At 35.7% G+C, this 24,430-nt stretch overlaps 2 protein-coding genes across 12 annotated transcripts; one reads left to right on the top strand and one right to left on the bottom strand.

The window, feature by feature from the left end:
• The first annotated feature begins 725 nt into the window (after positions 1 to 725).
• On the top strand, positions 726 to 11,377 carry LOC114872585 (histidine decarboxylase). 3 transcript variants are annotated; one of them, XM_029179928.2, is made up of 17 exons: positions 726 to 889; positions 3,568 to 3,600; positions 4,441 to 4,727; positions 5,295 to 5,552; positions 5,775 to 5,918; positions 6,722 to 6,788; positions 6,898 to 7,060; positions 7,566 to 7,636; positions 7,712 to 7,731; positions 7,818 to 7,916; positions 8,030 to 8,250; positions 8,332 to 8,441; positions 9,002 to 9,010; positions 9,186 to 9,356; positions 10,497 to 10,573; positions 10,644 to 10,758; positions 10,887 to 11,377. In XM_029179928.2, exons 2-17 carry the CDS (start codon positions 3,573 to 3,575, stop codon positions 11,207 to 11,209), a joined length of 2,163 nt encoding a protein of 720 aa, XP_029035761.1. In that variant the 5' UTR covers positions 726 to 889; positions 3,568 to 3,572; the 3' UTR covers positions 11,210 to 11,377. The 3 variants fall into 3 exon arrangements, with proteins under 3 accessions (XP_029035761.1, XP_029035760.1, XP_029035762.1); XM_029179927.2 differs by lacking the exon at positions 726 to 889 and adding an exon at positions 2,765 to 2,979; XM_029179929.2 differs by lacking the exons at positions 726 to 889; positions 9,002 to 9,010 and adding an exon at positions 2,765 to 2,979.
• Positions 11,378 to 11,513: 136 nt separating this feature from the next.
• On the bottom strand, positions 11,514 to 23,380 carry LOC114872583 (protein quiver). 9 transcript variants are annotated; one of them, XM_029179914.2, is made up of 6 exons: positions 23,053 to 23,377; positions 21,007 to 21,271; positions 19,504 to 19,592; positions 17,621 to 17,668; positions 17,168 to 17,314; positions 11,514 to 17,023 (listed from the first exon to the last, which is right to left on the bottom strand). In XM_029179914.2, the coding sequence occupies exons 3-6, from the start codon at positions 19,526 to 19,528 to the stop codon at positions 16,767 to 16,769; spliced, it is 477 nt and encodes a 158-aa protein (XP_029035747.1). In that variant the 5' UTR covers positions 19,529 to 19,592; positions 21,007 to 21,271; positions 23,053 to 23,377; the 3' UTR covers positions 11,514 to 16,766. The 9 variants fall into 9 exon arrangements, with proteins under 9 accessions (XP_029035747.1, XP_029035745.1, XP_029035752.1 ...); XM_029179912.2 differs by having other exon boundaries at positions 19,504 to 19,639; positions 23,053 to 23,376; XM_029179919.2 differs by having other exon boundaries at positions 19,504 to 19,639; positions 21,007 to 21,216; positions 23,053 to 23,376.
• Positions 23,381 to 24,430: the final 1,050 nt, after the last annotated feature.

The following is a 24,430-nucleotide window of genomic DNA, read 5'->3' as shown; positions in this document are numbered from 1 at the left end:
TAAGACCTATCACCTACAAAAGGAATCACTTTATACCAGACAAATTTTGTTAATAAAATTTTTTCATATTTTTGGAAATACCGAAGATGATTAAGATAGCCAAATTAATTACCTACTCTTTATTATTAAACATTAATATTTCTCAGTACTTCCTTCTCTTCATTCTTGACATATTCCATCAATCACAATCTATATAGTTTAATCTTTTAGTAATTAAAACAATTTGAGTATCAGTATTTATTTCCAAAAAATTACCACCGAAGATTGATAATGTTTCCCCCTTGTAATTGTCTCAAATAATTTTCTAACATGTCAAAACATCAATTGAAAACAAAGTAAGTTCCATCGATACGTTTATCAATAACATTACACGAACACTGATAAAATCGTGTTCGCATGTTAAAACCGGAAAGATAATTATAATAGATGCACTATCTTAGGTAAAAGTACAGGGTGATTTAAAATGAAAGAAAACTTGGACATCGAGAAAAAAACAAAAGCAAGCTGTTTCAAAGTGCTTAACGAAAATTGAGAAAGAGATTGTGCAAAGAATCGTAAAAACGTTCATCGGTAGTCCCTTAAGATCACAAAGCTTAGTCACTGAAATTGTACCTTGTTGTCTTTGTCCTCCACTACGCTTGCGCTAAAACACCTTATACTTAGTGCGTCTCTGTATAAAAGCGGCCACTTGTTGAACGACTTGCATTCCACCGATTCTCCTCAACCGTGGTTATATCTGTTTTCCCGATCACCGAAAAATCATCCTTCGCGACATCAGTCAAGTGATCGCTACGAATTTCCTGCAAGTGGACTTTGCTCTCCACAACCCTTTCAAACGCGCCGACTGTTGCCAGTTCTCATCGTCGTGAGGTTTGAAGCATTTAAACAGGTCAGACTTTTTTAAATATATTATTTTATATAACCCTTTTAATTTTATGTTTGTCACTGTAAGTGTTAAGCTATCAAATTGTAAAGAATCGTCTAATTAATGTTTGAACGTAACGAGGGTCCTATTTTGAGCAAAGGTTTCGTTGTATTCTTAGTATTTAAGAAATTGTGAAAATTGTGATGAAAATATTTATAAGGTTCTTTTTTGAAGGTGTTAGAATCAGATACTTTGATTCACGAATCTATGAATAATTGTGTCAATTCATTGTAGAGATTTTGTACGAACGCGTTATATTATTAACAATTCACAGCGGGTGCTTGAATTCAAGTTATATTCAATTTATATTTATAATATTATTAATGTTATTTTTAATTATTTCATATACGCGGCGAATGTCCACGGCTCTTACGATTAATCCCTGGCGAACGCGTTAACCGCCGCAGTAGAAATACCCATGACTGGTCAGACATAGGATAAAATGAATTATCGAAGATGTTAGATATCAATTTTTAATACAACGCTTCAGTTAGCTATGCATCATACTTTATATAGTATTAGTTCATTTTGAATGATATTTAGAACTATCCTAAAGTTTCCATTTTTTAATTATTTAATCAAATTAAATTCACTGCTGATCATCACCGGTAATGAATATATTAATTAAACTTAAATTATTTTATGAATGAAACCCACTATATATATATTGAAAAGAAAAGTGTAACAATTCTATTGTGTCTTGAATTGAATGCATATCGAATCGGTAAAATATCACGATAATTTTGATTTCTATCAGGACAGTTTTGATTTTTGGACGAAATCGCGAATCGGCGTGAAAAAACAGAGGGACTCTGGTCGCGTTGTGCATAAGCAGTAGGCATCGCTGATAAATCCTTCGAATCACGCTCGAATACTGAAAGCTACGGGAAATTACAAAAGTCGGAAACGGAAACGGTGGAAGGACGAGCTTTTAATATCGTCGAGCGTCATTCTGGCTTAAGCTCGAGATCCTCGTGACTGTCGATGTTCGATTTTCCATTTTACGCCCGTATGGGCCTGCCGGATCTTTTATTTTCTTGTGTGTAATCAGCGGATGATAACGTCTTGATCGTTCCCTCTGCTCGATCCTTTTCATAAAGCCAAGACGTTAGTAGAGGATGCGTGGACGAACAATGAACGTCAAACATAATAAAATCAGTTTATGAACAGTTTCTTATATAATATATGCGAAAAAAGGAAACAAGAACAAAGACTCTCTTATAAGTACCTGTTCGTCTTCTAAAATCATATAAAATTAAAATGAATTTCTTCTTATATCCTGAAAATTTAGACACTTTTGGTGCACTAAAGATATTAGAAAGTTCTCTGGATTTGCTTTGCGAATTTAACTGAAATGCCAACTTGACCAGACTGTCCCATCGTCGTAGAAGACACAAACAACCCCTGACTTCCATGATACTTGCAAGTGAAATTCTATGTTCCTTGAAACAGGATTATGTAACATAGGGATGTTGTTTCTACTTTCAAATAATTCCAAATCAAGCTGCTTTTGTTAATCAATTAATCTAATTCAACAGTTTCAGAAATTATTTTTTGAGAGGATGCCTAAGACACGTTTTTAAAATAAATTTTATCAGATTGAATTTTCTATCATTCCAGAAAGTAATTGTCAAAGAATTCTAAGGGCATTTTGGACGATTAGAAAAATTGTAAGGAAGGTCAGATCGAGTAGTCGAATCCAGGAAAGTGTACGATTTAGTTCTAGGCCGCGAAGAGCCTTGTGACACTAGCCTAATAAGCTCTGGGCCTATGTGACAAGCGATCGATGATGAATCCGTACAAATCATTCGCGACTACCTATCGTAGCGTTAAACTTTGATGCTAGGTCAACACGCATAAAGCAACTAAGCGTATCTAGTTGGCACTTTGAAATCCGCTGCGTCGTTTCGCTATACTTCCGCGAAACGTTTCGCCAATTCCACGATTCCCTTCCCGAATCGCGATTCTCCGCACAGTGAAATCAATTAAGTCACCATATGCGCCTGATACGGTGCCATCGAAATTTTGAGATTTGGTTGTTGTGAGATTCAACGGTGAGCGAATTTATCTTTGTTCTAGTGCTCATTTTCGTCTGCTAACATTTTGACTGTCATATTTTGGCAGCGCGTAAATTTCAATAGAATACTATCCGTCACTAAATACTTGAAAGTATAATTAATAGAATCAGCTAAATTCATTAAAAATAAAATGCAATTTAGAGTGCAATAACGCACCTGAAATATGTAGCTGCATTTTTCAATTTTTCTGAATATCCTGCATACAAAAGTATTATAGCAAGATGTTACGGGGCTTAACACATATTATTATACGCTATTATACCATCAGGAATATTTATTCTTAAAGAGTTAGCCACAGTTTATCGTCACAATTAGTTACAACGTACTTCTTAATTGTGTTGACGTTTTAGAATAATGAAAGCGTGGATACACGTTATTCTACTCGCGCTTTGCGATAAGAATTCTGATAAGCCCCAGTGTTATAATCCTACATATCTGGGAGCTTATAATTAGTCTCGTAAATTACTTAAGAAAATTCGGTTCTTTCGTAACACGTAAAAAGAAATATGGGAAAACTAATCATAATAGGTAGTTTATTACAGGTATACATTACTTTTGTTACAGATAACATGAATCTAGAGGAGTACCGTCAACATGGTAAGTGAAAATAATTTATTTAAAAAATTAAACATTTTTCACCCATCAATTTACCACCTATAAATAGACAATTTCACTTATATAAATGAAAAATCCATTGATCTACTCCATAGAAAATAATCGAATTAGATTCTCGTTACCACTATTCTGATAATGTAATTGCTTGCAACGTGACGAACGTTTACGATTCCTGGAAACGTTTGTAAACCTTGTAATCTATTCACACATAAAAGAAGGAGCTTACAATACGTTTCTAGGCGTTAAAATGGCACCAATAAAGAGAGTCACGGTGCCAATAGAGAGGATCACCGAACGCCAGTAAGTCTACGGGGAATTTTATGGACTCGATACCATTTCCAATACGTTAGATTCCGAGTTCGGAGTCTAAATCTTTGTATCCTAGGCAAAAGGATCCGAAAGAAACATCCTTTTTCCTTATATCCAATTTCGTACGAAAAAATCATTCTTTCTATTTACCCTATGTGTTATATTGTAACATTAGGAAGAAATTAGAATTAAATTGCAGATTTACGAGAAACAATGTTTGACTCGTGGCTTTTAGAAAACGTTTAAATAACGCGACTCGAATTTCATTGTTGCGTAAAAACGATTTGGGAACGAAACAATTACTATTTGAAACAACGATTGCACTAGAGAAAGTATTTTCTTGAGCATTGTGTGAGATAATCGATTTAAGGTTTTCTATCAAAGTTAAACAATTGATTCTATCCAATGGAAGTCGTCATTGAAGTTTCGTCTTCTGATTGATTTCGACATGACGTTGGAAGGGTTTCCTTTAGAACACTTATCACAACACGTGACATGATTTCACATCGTCAGGAAAAGAAGTGGTGGACTACATCGCCGATTATCTGGAGAACATTAGATCTCGCCGCGTTTACCCGGCTGTTTCTCCGGGTTACCTGAGAAACATTCTACCCGGATCCGCTCCTGTGGATGGTGAACCTTGGGAAAACATATTTGCAGACATCGAAAAGTGCATCATGCCTGGAGTAACGCATTGGCAAAGTCCTCATATGCATGCCTATTTCCCAGCCCTGAATTCACCTGCTAGTTTATTAGCCGATATGCTGGCCGATGCTATCAATTGTCTTGGATTCACTTGGGTAAGAATATTATTTCTATTTTTTCATTTTCCTCCTTGTTCTTTTAATTTATCAGTGACATTTGTACAATTTTAGCTTTAATGTCAATATTAATTTTAAAGATAAAAATTTAATTTTCATTCTCTAATCATTCTCTATCAAATGAAAATCATATGGAAATTAACTTGACACCTATAGACGAGATAGTAATTCACCTGTTAAAGGATAATGATATGAAGATGTATGTAACATCTTTTATGTATTTAGAATATTTGAGATGAGTTTACAATGGTGAAACGAGGTGAAACTTCCTCGTGAATGCAGTTCGGAAGTTGTACTATTCAAGTTCGACGTTTTGTCTGATACCATTAATACGCGTTTCCGTTATCAATCCCTGTTGAAAAGGAAGGTCTTTGATCGCGAGTCAAAGAACTTGAATATACTTTTAGTTTGTAATTTCACGCGTCTTTTTTATATTTAAACAATGTACGCCATAAAATTAGTAATTTTCAAATTACATGACTTATTGCCCTAATTCTTCCTATCTTTTAAATAAGAAAAACATTTCGAATAAATGTGTTTGAAAAGGCTTCTAGCCCTGCGTGTACGGAACTGGAGACGATCGTAATGAATTGGCTCGGTAAAATGATCGGTCTACCAGAAGAATTTCTACATCGTCCAGGAGGATCCGGAGGTGGTGGCGTGATACAAACAACCGCATCAGAAGCTACCCTAGTTTGCTTACTGGCAGCAAGAACTCGAGCCATTAGAGACGTTCAACAAAATGAGCCAGACCGTTTACCAGCTGAGATTAATTCGCGTCTTGTCGGGTACTGTTCCGATCAAGTAAGTGTTTCTACCTTGAATATTTATTTCTCTCAAGCTACTATTTTCCCAAGAGTATATTTTCTAATAAGTACCTGTACCTCAGCTTTGATTAATTCTTTCAGAAATTAATTCTCAGAAAGCGCATCTCAGGATTGCTTCTTTATCTAACGATAAATCTAACAACGTTTAAAATATCTTTTTATTTTTTAATTAAATTTGAAAATTATACGTGTGTTATAGGCTCACTCCAGTGTGGAAAAAGCTGGACTGATTGGTTTGGTACGAATGAGATACATCGAAGCGGATGATGAACTTAGTATGAGAGGAGAGGCATTACTCGAAGCGATAACTCGAGATAGAGCTGAAGGTTTACTTCCATTTTTCGTAAGTACTATTAGTTATAAACCATTAATAAACAAAGAAAAATATCCTAAGAACATATTTAAACAATCCTAATACAGAACAAACAGATTATTTTATTTGCAAAATTCTGTTATCATAATACACAGTTTAATCTGTAATATTTACACTTCTCTTGATTTCTTGTTTGATTTCGAATCTAAGAAGATGCATACAGTCCTACATTACAAACAGAAAATATAAACTTGAAAGAAACGTAGCTTTTATTCTTGCTTTAGAATTAATTTATGGACCTATGTCATTTTTTTAACAATACATTTTTTTCATCCCTTCGACTTTTTCATCAATAATATTATACAATAGTCGATTAAATTAAGAAGCAATTCATGAGGAGGTACACGTACTCCGCGGTTCCAATTAACGTCATTAGGGTGGATAGTGGTACTGCAATATAAAAAGATCAACCTGCCAATTAACCTTGCCAGAGTTGCCAGTAGTTCGAGTAGAAAAGAGGGCGGACATGAGGTTGTAAGGCGGATTGTCTTTTCGCTAGTTGGTCCCTGAGGACGTCGACTATCAAGCCCCTATTTTTCAAGATAGCAAATACGGAGTACGGAACAGTAGGCTTCGTTATAACAATGCAATGATTCCATCGGATAATTGATCATTTATGGAAATCTATAATCTCCAATAATGTCTATAAAATTGCCTTTACTGAAACAAAGGAGGAATTCAATTATTTAAACATTCATTAAACTGTAATGGAAGAAGTTTATGACATAATAAATTAAACTTTTTAATATATAAAATTTCATTGATTTATGAAGGTGTGTGCTACATTGGGTACAACTGGTGCATGTGCCTTCGATAATTTGAAGGAAGTTGGCGAAGTGTGTAAGTAAAATGCAATTTATCATTTACTTCCTTTTATTAATAAAAAAACAAGAATTTTGAAACTTTCCATAATTTTCTACAATTGTCAATTTCTATTTTTTCTGAATAGGTCAACAAAATGGATTGTGGTTGCACGCGGATGCAGCATATGCAGGCAGTGCATTCGTATGCCCCGAATTCCGCGGTTGGCTTCAAGGAATAGAATACGTCGATTCAATTGCATTTAATCCTAGCAAATGGCTGATGGTGCATTTCGATTGCACCGCAATGTGGTGAGTCACGAATGAAAGTAGATAAATGTTACTCTTCAAAATCAATACTTTAAGTATTTTGTTTCTAACAAAAAAAAGAGTCAATGAATAGGAAGAATGAAAATGTGCATGGCAAAAAAAGTGCAACTCGTTGCAGATCCGATAAATTCATAAATCCGGAACATTATCGTCTTTCGACCTCTTTCTCATAACTTATAGGTTGAACAGCGGATGCAGAATCGGTTTTTTCATTCTTCCTGCAATTTCCGCCGAATCGTTCGACCGACCCTGCATAATTCACAGACTTTCGCAATAATGTTTGAGTGCCTGTTAAAGCCGATGTGGCGAATAATTCACACGTCTGAGAATTTATTTTACAATAAATTCAATGAATCTACATCTTATTTTCATCACCTCTATCAAATATTAATTACAATTTGAAAATTAATAATTTTGAAGAGCAGGTTCCATGAAATAGAAATATAATTGCATAACAAATTAATGATAATTAATCATTCTTTTACAGGGTGAGAAGTAGCCAAGCACTTCATAGAACCTTTAACGTAGATCCATTGTATTTAAAGCACGAAAATTCAGGTAAATATCAAATACTTTTTTGTATTTCATGTAAATTAATATGTTAACTAAATGAGACATTTGATTTATTTTCAGGACTTGCCATCGACTACATGGTAATTAAAGAATAAATTCAAATAATACTATCAAACGTTCGCAAAATTATTTCATAAAATGCAACTGTTATCGTTTATGATTCTAGCACTGGCAAATCCCATTGTCAAAGAGATTCAGAGCCTTGAAACTATGGTTCGTCATTAGAAACTTTGGAATTACCGGCCTACAAAAGCATATTCGCGAGGTTTCTATTATGTCACCTTTTCTATCTGTTAAAAATCAAATTTCATTGTCAGAAAATAGACAACCTGATACTGAATTTATTTATCTCTAATTATAATCAAACGATTATTGCAGGGCGTTAGATTGGCACAAAAATTCGAAGCATTGGTATTAGCCGACGCACGTTTCGAAATTCCTGCAGCGAGACATTTGGGATTGGTCGTGTTTCGTCTTCGCGGAGAAAATAGTTTAACCGAGTGTTTATTGAAAAAGATAAACTCGAGAGGTCGAGTGCATTGTGTGCCGGCTGCTTTACACGGAAAATATGTGATTAGATTCACCGTAACCTCAACCAAGTAAGTTAACACTAGATAGAAATTTATTTAACTTCAATGTTAATTGCATTATTTCTCTATTTATTTTGATAATATTTTTAGCACTACTAACGAGGATATCTTAAGAGACTGGGCTGAAATACGAAATACAGCAAACGAAATTCTCGGAGAGACTTCTGGTTCTCCTGTACGAACTAAAGTTCCACTAGCAGGTAAAAAGAAATCAAAACGATCCGATCTGATACAACCTATTCCCTGCTAATTCTAAAATATAAAGGTAAACACCGTATACACTGATTCTCATAGAAACATCAAACACGAAAGCTTATCTTTTGATTAAAAACAACATTCTGTTTCAGCATTTTTAGATAGACGAAGTTTTATGTTGCCTTTTTTTTGTGCTTATCGGGGAATAAAAATCAAAGAATGGAAGGATTAATGTTACAATTGGTATTATTCATTGTGAAAATGATCAATTTTAAAGCTTCTAAATTTTCATCTTTTTATATGCATATAATTGATTACTGAACAAAAACGAATGCTACATTTACATATTAAATTGTACACATCCGGCAAGACAAGAGTCTATATTAATTGAATTTTTATTTATTTCATATTTTTGTTGTACTATTGTATTAAAATTGGTAACCATACGCACATACACCGAACAGACTGTACATAATACAATAAACAATTTCACTTTTAATTATTTTATTTCTGTTTTCTTTTTTTCTTCCTTATTTCCGTAAAATCTACCATTATCGGAGTACAGAAGGCAGAGGTAAGACGTGTTTTAAGTTATTTATCGTTTCATCATTCTTACATTAAGTTAATTAATTTTCCAACCGTGTTATTAGCACGACTGTTAATTGAAACGAAATAACAAGAAGTAATAGGTGATCTGATCAATAGTAAAAGAAATAAATTAAATACTAAATGGAATTCTCAATTTACAGATACTCGAGAAAAGAATGAAAATTTTGGCTCGAGTCTTTTGCTAGCTAATTCACCAATGTCACCGAAAATCGTGAACGGTAGCTTTGCTGCTATTTACGATACAGCAGATGTGTTTGAAGAATGTACTAAGGCGTTCGGTCAACTGAGACTCGAGGCTCGAGACAGTCCAGGTAAAAGAAACGAAAACAAACCGTAGTCTTGTATCGAGTAGTGTTTACATGCCTGAGCCAAGCTCGTAGCACGCACTTATAATCTCTATTATCCAATTCTATTACACGGCAACGTTAAATACGGAAAGGAAATTTCTAAAGATCAAGAAAATAATACGCGTTCGTATGGGATAGGGTTATGCTTCCCGCCAAAAAACTAGATACCAGCGCCACCTACGCAAACCACGTGCGAAATATACATACGAAAACGTGTTGTCGGCAGGACGCCAAATTTTGTTGTTTTCGTTCAAGTCTTAATAATACTTCTATTTAGTTACAATAGAATGTCATAAACTTGTACGCAAATATTGCAAACTATGATTAAATTAATCTTAAAACTATAAAACTTGTAACGACGACAAGACGTTTCAATTGCAATGGTGGTTAAATGATTGTCAACTGAACTCGTAGAGATAAGATTTATCATCCGAATATTGTAATAAACGGAGATAATGAACAATAAATGTAATAGATGTATTTTGATAACATGACAGTTCGTAAAATCAACAAGATACGACAATACAGTTGACAGAATTTAACACGCACATGGCATGACGCGTCGATTGAAGGTAGTCTAGAATATTTAGGACGCTTATCAAAGTTAAAGGTACTTACCAATATTTGGAGAATGGCAGCTACGTTGAATACATCAAGAGGCAGGTCCTCACACAGTTTTCACACTCTTTTAACTAATTACACACAATTAGAAACAAATATTTCAATTTTCTGGCGCGATCTTTCGCCGGACGTCTGCTTAGTTGGGGCGCCACCGTCGTACTGAAGGGGAAAGTGCACGGTCGACGATCGTGCATCTTCGGTGGCTTTCGGTACCACTCGGCAATCCGCGGCAAGCCGCGGCAAGCGCGTAGATATGAATGATATTCTTCTATAGTTTTTGAATTATTTAAATAATTCTTTCCATTTATCTTCTTATAACCTAATAAGATAATTAATAAATATACCATGCTTTGATTTTAATAACAATTAACGCGCTTTAAAGCTTAAAAAATCCTAAAATAACTATTTAATGGTATAAATCAATATTTAATGTAATGAATCTTTATTGAATAAATGTATTTGATAATATAATTATATTTTCAGCTATGCGTCGTCGAATTCGAGGGATACTCATGTCAGGAAAGCAATTTTCTTTAGATTCACGTATGGACCTTGTACAGGTAAATGAAGATAGTAAATCGCAATTATATTATTTATAATTATTAATGTAATTAATTATATATACTTCAGGGATACGCTTGTTGCCGTCCAGCCATAGAAATGTCCTCTGAATTTCCATTAAAGGAAGACGAAGATCCTTCTTGCAGCGGTGAAACAGGATCTGATACCAATCATTCTACTAATGGCAAGCAACACTAATTAATGCTAGTAATTCACATTCATTTCCTCATACATAGAATAGTATTTGCTTAATTCATGCAAAGAACAGTAGATCACAATATCTTTAATTTCCTGCTTTAATTTTATCAACAGATACTTCTGCTGAATGCTCTACGTTTCAATTAGAAGAGCAAAATACCGAGAAAACGGACAAATCATTAAAAAGGCAACCTTCTAAATGCCGTTCAAATTACGGAGTAGTAAATGGCTCTCAAGATTATTCGAACGATTTAACGTCCATAATTCCAACAGAAGTGAGTCTGCCCAGGAGTGAAACAATAGGTGCGATCGGTCATCGTCCATACACCGGTGATTTATCAACGATGCACGATCAACATGAAAATCCCGATAAGAAGAAGGAGGACGAGGAGGACGTTATCTGTAAAAAATGCGGCCATTGTATGAAGAAAGAATAAAAATTAGCAAAGTAAATGGAATCCCGTCGATTCCTGACTGAATGTATACCTTCGTGTCTTCGATGGATTCTATGTTGTTCAGATTTAAATGTGGCGTTTCATAGGCCTCGCAACAAATTGCTGATAAAAAAAATAATTAGCTGCGATAATAAATCTTAATTTACTGTCTCTGTTGCCTTTTATTTTCTTCCACGTCCACCTTTCATTATTTCACCTAAATTAAGGGTGTATCCATAATAATAATAATAATAATAAAGCTTACCTAAAATAAAATTAGCAAACCTAAAACTTAAGTAAAAGTAGGTTCATTAATATATAAATTTTATTGTGAATCACGATACGACATGACAATAGGTCAGGCCAATCTAGGCCACACTTATCATTCTTTCCAATATCTGAAAAAATGTATCCCAAACAATTTATCTTATGGTAGTCAGCTAACTTTATCAGTAGTTCTGTTTAAATTTTGACATAAGTGACATAAGAAAAAGGGAGAAACGTATATGTAAGTACACATACATGTATATTTGAGGTAAGTCAACAAAGTATCACTTTTTTTTTGCATCTGGTACTCTATTATACTCGCCTTTAACAATAAAATCGCGACGGTACAATACATTATTTTTTAATCGTATCAACAATTGTTAAATTAAAATATGCTCATACAACCGTGCGCTCCCTCCTAATTTTGAATAATGTTTTATAACATTCATATACCGTTTCTTAAACATTTCTATTCGTAACTGGAGCAATATTGCACCGTACCCTTTAAATAATACTTTCAACATTTGCATGGATAATATACCATATTATTTCCCAGAATTTAGAAAGATTCCCGTTATTTTTCCTCAAAATTTCCACGTACTCCTTTACGTTAATTTAAGGTTTAAACCCTAATGATTTGATAATTTTGTTAGAAGAATAAATGACACGGAATATGATTTCCATTTTCTTTTTTTTTTTAATCTTAATTACCCATGCTTCTCAACGAACAATGAAAAAAATTCACCGTCGCATACGTACCAAGGTACTTGATTAACACTACGTGTTCAACATTAACGCTTCGAAATGTGATCATTTCAATTATAGCTAAGCACTGCTTAACACTATAACCATGGTCTTTGTTACCGCTATCACACTACATCTGGTAAAAAATTAATAAACACTAGGGCAAATAATTCTTTATCAACAGCTTTCGTCTCGATAAACACTCTCAAAGCTTTCGTACCCTCGATTTATATCTTTACTCTTTCGACATTCTTACTATCACGCTTACCATTAAACAGCGCTTAACTATCCAACGTTAGCTTCAATAATCCTATTATTATCGAAAAATTATTATTATTACGCGAAGGCAACGATATGTGCATTAAGGAAAATTATTTTACTCTATCACCTGCGATTATGTTCTCTTCTCCTCGCAGAAGGTTCCAATAACGATATTAAAAAGTCGTTTCAACAAGGAAAAATTGAAAATTTTCAAATTTCGTCAAATCGAATCGGTTTGTTTAACCCTTTGCCGCGGTTAAAAAGCTTAAGCGTTAATTTTCTTACGCAGAAGCTCATGAATTAATGATCTACTTATATATAAATTATTTATTGTTCATTAATTAGTTGATATTTAATAGGAACGTGCAAAGGGTTAAACCAATACGCGATAATTGAACGAGACAGCTAATGATCAATTTCCATTTTCTTACGAACTAGATACCTATCTCTTCGGTTTGTCCTCGTTTGGAACAATAAGATCGTCTTCAAGGAATCAGAAGACGTTGATCGTAAACCTTTGATGAGATAAATCGTGTCCGTTTGGAGCAATATGGGAGAGGACGAATTTACGTGCTGCTTAAAACGCTACTTTAACCATCGAAACATCATTTCATGCCATCAAGTATACTCTAGAATCGTCTTAAAATCAATCGAAATGACATAAACGAAGAATCAATGGGTCATTAACATCCCGGGGCAACGACACACAATCGATACACATCGACACGCAAAGACAGATGGGTTCTTGACACTTGCATCGTTAAATATTCATCATATACCAATGCTCACCAACATCGAGATAAAAGTATAGAGCATATCGATACGTAGGTTGATATCTCGGCGCAATATAAACATTGATCTTTAACAAACAAATTGTATACATCGATGATAATCTGCTCGACTCTTATGCAAGCGCTTGTGTAAATAGGCGAACAGAAGAGAATAAAAAAAAAAAAATTAAAATATCGAGCCTGTTTTTTTTTTTTTTTAAATCATAAAATAGTCTCGATCGAGACGAACAGATCCGACATCTGACAATATATAAAGCATGCTGTAAAATAGAATAAAAAAATGTCACATAGATACGACGCGTTTGTAGCAGTTTCTCACGTATCAGATCCAAATCGTGCTCGATCGAACTGTTTGAAATCCGCCACTATTTCGCATGGTACACGGTATCGGTAGCAATACGTGGATTCTATCCAGCTGCGAGGCCAAACTTAAAAATGAGATTCACTCGTGTCACATGCTGATTCAGCGCCACCGTTGCAGCGTCCCTAGTGTGCCTGTTGCGTTTTCGACGAGCAAGATCCATCAGGAAGGGTTAATGTTAATTTCGAATACAATTTTTTCTTACAACAGGCAATGGTTGGTCGGCCGCACGACGGCATGTCGGGAATAAAAGGAGCAGAATAATAAGAGTAAACGCGAGAAAAATGGATTCGAGAGAAGTAGCCTCGCAGCCGCGCGTGCGACAATGAACAAATGACGCGACACGAGCCGCATGGCTTGCCAGAGAAACTACCGGTTAACTCGCTTTTCATCGCAAGCACCGAAGCTTGTTTGGCAAGAGGCTTCGAAGATGAAGCCTCTCTGTGAGGACATGCGCGTTCAACTTGGCCGTGCCAGCCGTATCCTCCAGTCAATCGCGTGGTCGAAAGCTCGGTTCACGAGTACCATCGAGCGAGTCAACGTCGCTTTCTTCGAACGATATCCTCGTTGCGTGCCCCGCGAAATCCTCGCGATCGCAATTATCGTAAGCCTGAAAGCGATCGAAGGGAAACGCGTTTACGTATGCGCGATTGGCGTGGCACGTTCGAAGCTGAAGGCCCACGTTGTGCTTTGTTAGTTCGATCTGCCTCGCGTTGCATTCGTCAGGGTGGAGGGTTTCGTGTTCGGGTTTGTTAGTTCTCAGCCGAACTTCGATCGAGAAACTGAATCCGATTTTAACAAAGACACTTCGTTGAAAGTTTAAGGAAACATTGAAATTTCAGGATTCTTCTCTTTCGAAACAACAGCTACGGGCTTGGAATCCTTTATCTTTCGCAAAAGTACTAACAACAGATTCATGCAAGTGTCATGCAAAGTGTTGCACGCCGAGTCGAAAGTCATTGGACAGAAGAAACAAATCTCTAATTGTAATGTACGAAGTAATTTACGGAATAAATATTTCTTTATTCTTTGTTTCTCTGTCATGACTCTCGATGCGTTATTACTGAAAGTGCTACAATCCATGCACTCAAATTCGCACCTGTCTACGTGTGGACACACTTCTGCTAAATACGTGATTGCAGAACTCACTAATTCTACAATGGCACACACACACGCGCGTGTGTCTTTCGATGATTGATCCAACAGAAACTGCCACCAACTTTCAATTAATTCTTGAAAATTTCATGAAAATTTAATTTTCCAAGGAAATGGTACTTTTATATAGGTGGTTCAAGTTTCTGTTACAATATTACCCTTCAAAATGACAAATTGTATCACCCCTATTTTGATTACATTTTATCCTTGAAAAATTCAAAGACAAACTAAAAAGAGATAAATTCAATTCTAAAATGGCTACCTTTAAACTCGTGCCATTTGGAATGGTAATATCGTTTCTCGTAAGGCACACGCGCAAGCAAAGTCGAGGAACGTAGAATTCGAAAATGCTGGCTGCTGATGCTCGGCTTCCGAAGTCGCTGCTTTAATTTTCGTGACGTTGCCGTCGGATGGACATGCTGAAACCATGCCTAACTGTTGTCTACCTTAAGCTCCGTGTACTATGAGCCATTCCCGTTTCACTTTCGTATGGTGCATGAGGCGCGAAACACTAGTGTCTCGTTAAAAATGGCAAATGGATAAATGTAATACGGGACATTAGTGATAAAGAACAGGAAAACGTACGATACAAACGTGTTACGAGAAACAGAGAGAGAGAGAGAGAGAGAGAGAGAGAGACAGAGTGATGGAGACACTAAAATTTTCTACAAATAGAATGATTAATTAAGAATCAAGGTACGTGCATAGATATCGAATGTCGCATACTGTGCATTTTATAATCTTCAATTTTTTTTAATTGAAAAACTCTTAACGAGTAATTTTATAGAATTATTTTCCCAAAGATTAGTGTATCTTTGCGAAAACGTGTTTGAAATCGTTGTATAAACATTGTGTATCAAATTTCTATCAAATACTGATATAATGTGTTAACTTTACTAACATACTTCAAGAATATTGAATGACACCAACAATCGACTTCTATGCATCCGAATGATTTTCATCGCGTCTCTCTGTGCCTCGATTAAATCATCCTTCGTCATTTAAAGATTTCCTTTGAAGATCCGTCACTCCCAGTGCAAGATGTGCGCACAATGTGTGAATCGATACAGCTAAAAACACATTAACTCCTAGATTTTGCAATAATCGAACAACGTTGCAAGTATTACAGCTACGTATTTTCGCGATCCTATACCACGAATCTGATGTGAAACAGAAAAACAACAAGCCAGTGAAACTTTGATGAGAAACATTTGGAAAATGTTTGTCGATATATGATGTTCCCCGCGGGTATCGGTATCGATTCGATTCGGTTATCAAAGTGCCTATGAAAACTACAGAACGATGCTTTTTCAAAATAAAAAGGGAGAAATGAAATTCGATCGTAATTTGGTGATCAATTCTAGAATACATGCAGCATTACTTCGTCAAATAGAAAATCACAGCTACATCATCTCAGAAATGCTGATTCAATTCTGTGAAGCATGAATTACATACTTTCCTCCATTTCCAATTTCAAAAATTCAATCTACAACTTCTCTGGTACCGATTAAAAAGAAGGCATAAATCATTCAAAGCTAATGAGAATAAATTTTACTCGATCGGGGAGCCGTCAAAAGGAGCGGGGTTAAATCGTGAAAGTGATAGAGTCGAATGATATATCTAGAGAAAAACACGGTCGAAAATTTTCGCTACCGATTACGCCAAAGAGGATCGGGATGAGCGAAACAGAGTGCAAAATTTTCTTTCGACAAGAAAAGAGTATCGTTCGATATGTAACGATATATTATATTTGTCAAGTTTCTGAAAACTTCTTTGAATCACCGAAGGATCGATCGAGCCTCTTTTCTTCTTCGAAACACGTATATCTTACCTCTCGCTCGTTATCACGTTGGAAAGAAAGACGCGTCTGTACAGAGAGAATCGTTCGTCCCGAAGATAGTTCTAGTCCCCGACTAAAACTAAAATTCTACGAGGATATGAATCGCAAACCACTGGCGGGGTGAATCGAGTAAAATCAGTGTTATACGACATGACCATTGCAACGTTCTACAAAGCAAGCTGGGCTCCCTAAAATGACCGAGCGTAGTACAAGGATGATCGACAGGATCAACAGGAGTACGGGATTCGAACACGAGGTCGGGGAGACACGATTGCACATATCCTCCTCACAGAAGCACATGTGACCAGTGCCGGTACTTTCCATCATGCACACGTGGTCCACCATGAATAAGTTTATTTGTAGCTGCGACGTACAGGTCCGCCTTACGCTCTCATACGCTGTGAACAAATCAGAAATTTTTATCGCTAATTAATTTTCAACTCGTAGAGTTAGAAAAGATCGAAGAGGCAAAATTTTCATGATTACCTATTTGCATGCCTAACAATCAGAATTTTAGCGAACGTTCCGCAAATGGCACTTACGTGACTTTGCGTTGCGAACCATTTTCACGCAACAACCATTGCAAGTCATCAAGGGTGGTTGATCCCTCGGAAGTGCGGTGTAGTTGAATGGATCCTTGCATCTGAGATCCGTCCACGAGTCGCATTCGTAGCAGTAAACAGAACGAGCTGCAAAACATGATTACAATGAAATACCATTTCTCTTTCCATTATAGTTTCTAAAATAAAAAATGCAGAACGATATGCTTGAGAAATTAGAAACAAATAATAAAGAATTTGTAAATGAAATTACAAGCAAGGGCAAAATAAAATTAATTTATCTGTCGATCCTACGCAAATAATTATTAAACGAATGTAAAAAAATAAGAGAAGGAAAAATAATTGAATTAAATGTTCATAGAATAAGCCCTGCAGATTAACGTTGGCAGACAACGATGAGAAGGACACTGAAGAGAAGCTGGCTTGATCACTCACTCTGGCACTCCGCGCGACAGACGGTGGCAACCGCGAGTACAATTGCCGCTGAAACGAAACATTGGCCACTGTTTTAGACGATGACAAAGATCATTTTCACTGAGGATGTCTACGAAATGATAATCATGAACAACAGAAAAAGGGTGCACATCGCTAGAACTACCACTATCGTTCCTACTGCTACTATCTTCGTTCTATTTATCGTGGTTGCATCTAATTTTCATTGTAACTATAGACGTTCACAGAGTATCCTGATATCTAAATATTTTATTTTTTTTTCATTAACAATTAATTCTAGAAAAAATCATTTCTTCATCTACTGATTTCTTTTACTTGAGGATTTAATAATTTTTTCAAGATTAAAATATCCAGATATCTTGATAATTAAAATTATAATTATAGTACAGTAGAGTATCAATGATCGAATGTAGTGTTAGTCTGTAGAGTTTGTACTTGAAATTTTCATTCATTTTCAAAGTAGTGTAAAGCGCGACTGAAACTCGTGGAAGTAGAATAGGTCAATAATATCCGACTTACGTGTCAAGAGTTTCTTGGTTCTTCGTCTTATGAAACGTGAATGTTTTCTCGTGTAATTTAACTTCTTATTTTCATTAACTTTAGTGATAAAAATTATTGAAATAAACATTTTTTTTATTTAATATCTTGTAAACATGACAGCTAAATTTGATTTTTGAAAAACTACATATCATCGTTTTCTTGTAGTTTGTATGAAAAGTATGCAATTAATGACGAAATGATGATCATCGGTTGAAACTTTCATCGTTTTCATTAACTTTAAGAACATATTTGTACGTACCTCGTGCACAGGGGCCTACCAATGTAACTGATTCTAAAATATTATTTTTCTGAACAATCTACGCACAGATAGTCCATGGGGGCAATCACAATCAAACGAAGTTATATATTCATTACGTGTCGTTGGCAGCAAATTAAGAATTACTGGGATTACAAATAAGGGAAATAAATTACTTAAAATTTGTTTTAACATGGTCGTTTCAGAAGAACACCTTCCTCCACTTAAACCACGGGAAAAAGTTTTAAAGTACTCTTGTCGCCAACGACACGTAGTGTAAATCCACCCTTATCTACGCTAATGGTAAGGTCGACTTATGTCTGCTTTTGCGTTTTCGTCGTTTGCACACTCACCCGGAGCAGTGCACTCGATCACCTCCAAAACAATCGATAAAGCACAGTTCCATTTGTATCTAACTATTCAGGCACAATTATTGTTTCAAGGAGAAATAGTACTAGCAGGCTTGAACGGTGTAAAGCGACATGTAACGAATTTTCACAGTTGAAATCTCGCGCGATGGTCAGACACACGAGTTTCTGAATTTGTATGGTGCCAACATAGTGTCGTCCATATCGTTGGTATGATTAAAATTAAAAAATAATAATTATCTAAATTTTAATGTATTCACAAAAAGGGACCACATTTTGCTAGTATTTACTAGTAATGGATTAAGTGTTATTTTTTATAAACAAAGTATAGCCTACCACTATTGCTTCTGTATATAGCATGAATTAAACGAAGATAGATTCGCTAACGCTACCACAAAATTTTATCAAAACATCCATTTATATTGCAATTAAAATGATCTAAACGCAGAAATAAAAATAATTCTCTGAATAATTCGAAAATTACATTAAAATCTTATCCTATGAAAATTATGATACACATATCTTCGCTTAAATTATTTGATCAATTTTTTTGTGTTTGTGCTTATAATGTACGTTTAAAGTGCCCGGGACTCCTTCAAAAATAAGTGAATGAAACAACACGAATAATAAATTACATTTTTTCGGGAGATCAATTCGGATTTGTAGAAAAGATACAACAAACAATTGCTGTCAAAACTCACCCACTATCAACTGATTCGTCCCCATGTTTTCCACGTATGGCTGCCTTCTTACTTCCTGTCCAGCTTCATACCGTGTCACGAACTTACACCTACAGTAAAAATGTGCACCGGATGCAAATTGCGGAGTCGCATTCGACTGAAAAAGAAAGGAAAAAGAAAGATGCAATTCTCAACCCCTCGCTCTAATTCGCTTCTAACCACTGACCGCTTCTAATTACTCGCAATCGAACGTAATCGACAGGCAAATCACATCAAAGCTGAAATAGAATCTCCTGTTTTAGAAAATCGATATTTCTATGTGGGTGTTCCATGATCAAGCAAAAGGTCAATTAACGTGTCTATTAGACAGTGAAATGAATACTCTTCAAGTTTAAATGTCTCATCTATTAACGAATAGTTCAAAGATTCACGAATACCTTATTCCCTAATAGGATGATTACGATCAAAATTATCAATGATTATCGTCACAAATTTGATACGATTAAATAACGAATGAAAACAATAAAGAAAAGTACTACTGCATCAATAATGCAAAGTGTTCAACCTGTTAATAAATTCTGGTGATTAAAAGCAGTAATTGGGTCAGTATGTTCTGGTTTTCACGCAATCTTGCGGCAAACAACACTGCGGTACGTAGCTGAGCCAACAAAATACCGCATCTTCCTTTTCCTAGATTTACTATTTCATTCTATCCAATATCTTATCAAGACACCGTTGGCAAACAACAGCGTGACATAAATATTATCAAGAAATCTTGTATCTTTTATTCAATTTTATCCAATTTTTGTCCAATTTTAAATAGAGAATTACAATAATCAATAAAAGAATTTCGTTAAATAACTTCATATTTAAAATATCAGAGATTTTTCAAAGATACTAAACGAAATTGATCTGATGATTTATCTCAGCTCGTGTAGAATAACAGATGCTCCTTCAGGAATAATAGAGAGCAGAATAATAGATGTTTCGTGGTAGATACAGTCTTCCCCTTTGTGCAACATTGATGTGGCAAGGGGCATATGTTTGCTCGTACAGTGAAGTACTTGACGATAGAAGCGACGTTAAGCGTCTAATCCATTAAAAAGGATTTTGATTTGCATTGTGCACTAAGGTTTCTAGCCGATTGTTTACCTTAAGAGTCATTTATTACAAAACTTATATGGATTCTGTCCGAACTCGCGCGTCGATTTGATTATAGAACAAACTTTTATACATCTAATCTCGAGCAAACTTAACGCCTCGCGTTTCACTTAGCTTTTCCGTGAGAAATCGAATTTCTATTTACTGTAAAATGTATAGAGCTAAGGAAGTTCGAGGTCAAGCAGTCCCTGAAGTTTTCAACGAAACTGCGCTTCCCTCAAGTTTATAAATAACTAATTGATTTTCTGCTTCAATCAAAACTTTTCATGATTTTTTCCAACACCATTCAAATCAACAGAATTTTAACTCTAATAAAAATTAAAGTCTGAAGATAACAAGGTACATGAAAATCTTTCTAATTACCTTCGCTTGAAACACCGACGAGTATTCTTGGTCCTCTGTCACGTACGAAAGATAACTCAGAGCCTCCTATGAAACGATTAGACATCCACTGGCCAAAGTAATACGTGGCTCAAAATTTCAGATTCAATTCTTTTGACATTCTGCTACGAGGAAATACGATCGTCCAGCTTTGAACAGTGTCTTCCGTCACAGTGTCGTGACTTCATCTTTCTGTGCGAGGAGAACACCGTGTCAATCTTATGTCACCGTGCAGAGACTGACGATTCTGAAATAATTTCAAGAGAAAGATTCGTCGTTTCTAAATGAATCGTCAATCGATCAATCATTAACGCGATTCGAACTGAACAAAATTTCTATTGAATATTTTGATGCATATTCAAAAAGGATACATTTCAAACACGAGCTGAAACGGAAGTCTGTAATCTACTTTAATTGAACCGAATAGACCGACCTTGGACTGGACAATTTTTTAATTCAAGCCAATTGCTATTCATGTTCATATATTTGTGTTTATCATAAGTATAATAAGTTGGGTTTAGCTTTAAAGTAGAATGAAGGGAACATTAGAACTCAATTTTCGAACATAAATTTTTAGAAAATATATATATTCTGATCTATACATGTATAATTAGCATAATAAAATAAAACTTTCCTTCGAATAAGCGTGTATCATTTCAACATTCGAATGGAACACAATCTCGCATAATGGTTCAAACATCAATGGCTATCAAACAATTGATTGATAAGACAATATGTACAGCTAGCTCATTCGCATCGAAATGTTTGTACTAAGGAAGATGAAATGGACGCTTGAAACACGAGATGCATAACAGAGAACATTCATATGAAATATGCAACTTAATAAAGTGAACAGCAAACGCCTCGTGCAAACTTCATGGATACTCTGCTACCATAATGTGATTGCGTGAGGAATGGAAGAAAAATGTTGACGAAAAATATTGAACATTTCAAGAGTTCATCCCGTCAATTGATTGACCAATGGAGCATACAATTTTTATTAACCAATATCGTTCGTAATGACGATTAAAATTTGGACACCTGTTGCTGAAAGTAGCGTGTGAAATCCTGTACCAATTTTAATAGCAGAATCTACTTGATACCTTTAATAATTTGCTTAAAACGTTCCCTATTCGAATGAGGCACCTTAATAACTGTAGAATATTACTTTCGAATGCATTATTTAAAAGTTATGTAAATGAAGAATAAAAATAAAAAATCAATTATCGAAGGGGATAATGAAGAGAACAGATTGATGTTACAGATGCAAACACTTTAGTATCATTTCGTGATAGCTGTAATACAATTTCAAATGTGTCGATTAATAGTAAACTTGGATTTTCACAGGTTTCCACCCGCATGCACTGGCTTCAACGCTTAAAGTCAAGAAAAAGACTATTACCAAGTCAAGGTGGTAGTACTATTATCCGTACCCGAAGAAAACATAACTTCCTTATGTAAGCAAGACGTTACGTGAAATTGATAATTAAAATTGAACTATATTAATAAAATAAAGGAAATTTAGCGGATAAGCAGTGCAATGATCAGATCAATCACTGTCACTCTCAATCGAACGTTACATCTAACACTTGCACGACGTAACACAGAAAGTAAGACAAACCAAGAAGATTAATTAAACAAACATCTAAGTGCATGCAGAATTAAAGTAACAATTTCCTATTCGTCGCATGTTCATTAAATTCCTAGTTACGAGATGCACCAATCAGTTCTAGTGTTCTCCTCGAAACAAGCAAGAAGCAGAAAAGAAACTAATGAACCAATTAATCCCGTGAATTGGTGTTAATTTTAATTCAACACAGCCACTAATTCACACGCGGTCCTCGACGTTTTCCTATTTTACATGTATTTCCTACATTTCAAGCGACATTGAAACTGCAACTGAACATTCACCATAGTTACCATGCATTCCGGATGCACTCACGTCAAAATCAACCCTTTAAATCGATTTAACTAGCAAATGATAAAAAATCTTGAAGCTGCTGCTTTCGAATCCTCGTCGATACGTACACAACTAATAGGACGGTCCAGAATACTCAACCGTTCAACGAAACCGGAACTCGACGAGCAGAGACTGACACTTCAACCCTTCGACCCTTGCGTGTATTTCAGCAGGCCACCTTAACTGTCGTCGATTAAACAACGTTCTTTCCCGATTTCGGCACCACCAACCAGCATGGCGCTGGACGATTCCACGTAAGGGAGGACGATGCGGTGCTAACGGGCGCAGTGGTTGTTGCGACTACGCTAGCGCGTTTAAGCGTCGAAAAGCGTCGCGTCGCGTCGCGTCGTCGCGCGGCGCGGTCTCCACGAAGCGCCACCCCAAGTCGCGCAATCGGATAGAGACGAACTGCGGATCCAGGTCGATCAATATGACGGGTCAGTAGTTGTTGCAGAGATGGAGCACCCCACGTTTGCGCCCCTAAGTAACTCGCCCCTAGCCGCTCCTGATTTTCTCTACGTTCACAAAACGTATTCCTGGCGCCATCTAATAGTGATCCATGAAAATGATCAAGCAAATTCATTGACTATAGGCACAGACGAGACCCACACCGATTGATAAGATGCCGGCTTATTGATCGATCCTTCGGCAATCGGTAAATTTTCGTGTATTTTCCCACCGACGATTTCCTTGGTGTCATGCGATACACCGTCCAGTCTTTATAGATCTCTGATCGCTGGCCGAAATTGCATTTTTCATTTTAACATTTTATGAATACTGAGAGCTCATTATTTATATTGCAATATGTCTATAAAATGATCTATGCTTTCCAAAGAGTCTCAAAAGTTGCTATTTTTACTAAAAAACAGAATTTTCGGCTTTGTTAGTTGTACCGCAAGCCGCTAGATGGTAACAGCACCGCTATTTTAAAGAAAGCGCATTTATTTAAAATTAAAGAACGTAAAAATATAATCAAGATATAATAATAATACGATATACTCTGTTACTTACATTCCAATTATATAATTACAAGTATAGAATTTTAATAAAGAAATTAAACTTCGAGGGAAAGGTCCTAATAAATGTACCCCACGAATTTAAAAAGAACAAAGTTTCGCAAATTAAAAAATGAATTGTATGCCTAACGATTGAAGTCTCAATTACCAGAAGCAATAATTTTTAAGTAAAAAACAAGAAGGTAATCTAAAAACAATAATCTCTGACAAAGTAGGTCATAAATAACTCTCGCCTAGTTGTAAAAGAAGAATGTAAAGTATGGTAGAGGGGTTGATACTTAGCGGACATGGACCCCGCGTATATACAAAGTACGATCGATGGCATCCCTTCCACGTTATACTTGCTAGGCTGGATTCGCAGACTTTTCGGAGTCGGCGCGATGGTTCCCCTTGAAGCGCCCTCGTTGGACACGAATGAGCCCTCCACCAA

The sequence above is a fragment of the Osmia bicornis genome, chromosome 13, assembly GCF_907164935.1.
Source record: "Osmia bicornis bicornis chromosome 13, iOsmBic2.1, whole genome shotgun sequence".
Taxonomy (NCBI): Eukaryota; Metazoa; Arthropoda; class Insecta; order Hymenoptera; family Megachilidae; genus Osmia; species Osmia bicornis.
Note: the sequence above shows the minus strand (reverse complement) of the source record. Positions and strands in the feature narration are given on the sequence as shown.

Coding starts and splice junctions, on each gene's coding strand:
- LOC114872585 (XM_029179928.2), top strand. CDS start 3,573: ATGAATCTAGAGGAGTACCGTCAACATG. Junction 7,732..7,817: donor GACTTGCCATCGACTACATG/GTAATTAAAGAA, acceptor TTATGATTCTAG/CACTGGCAAATCCCATTGTC. Junction 9,357..10,496: donor CGAGGCTCGAGACAGTCCAG/GTAAAAGAAACG, acceptor TTATATTTTCAG/CTATGCGTCGTCGAATTCGA.
- LOC114872583 (XM_029179914.2), bottom strand. CDS start 19,528: ATGGGGACGAATCAGTTGATAGTGG. Junction 17,315..17,620: donor CTGTCGCGCGGAGTGCCAGA/GTGAGTGATCAA, acceptor CATGTTTTGCAG/CTCGTTCTGTTTACTGCTAC. Junction 17,024..17,167: donor GGTTCGCAACGCAAAGTCAC/GTAAGTGCCATT, acceptor ATTTGTTCACAG/CGTATGAGAGCGTAAGGCGG.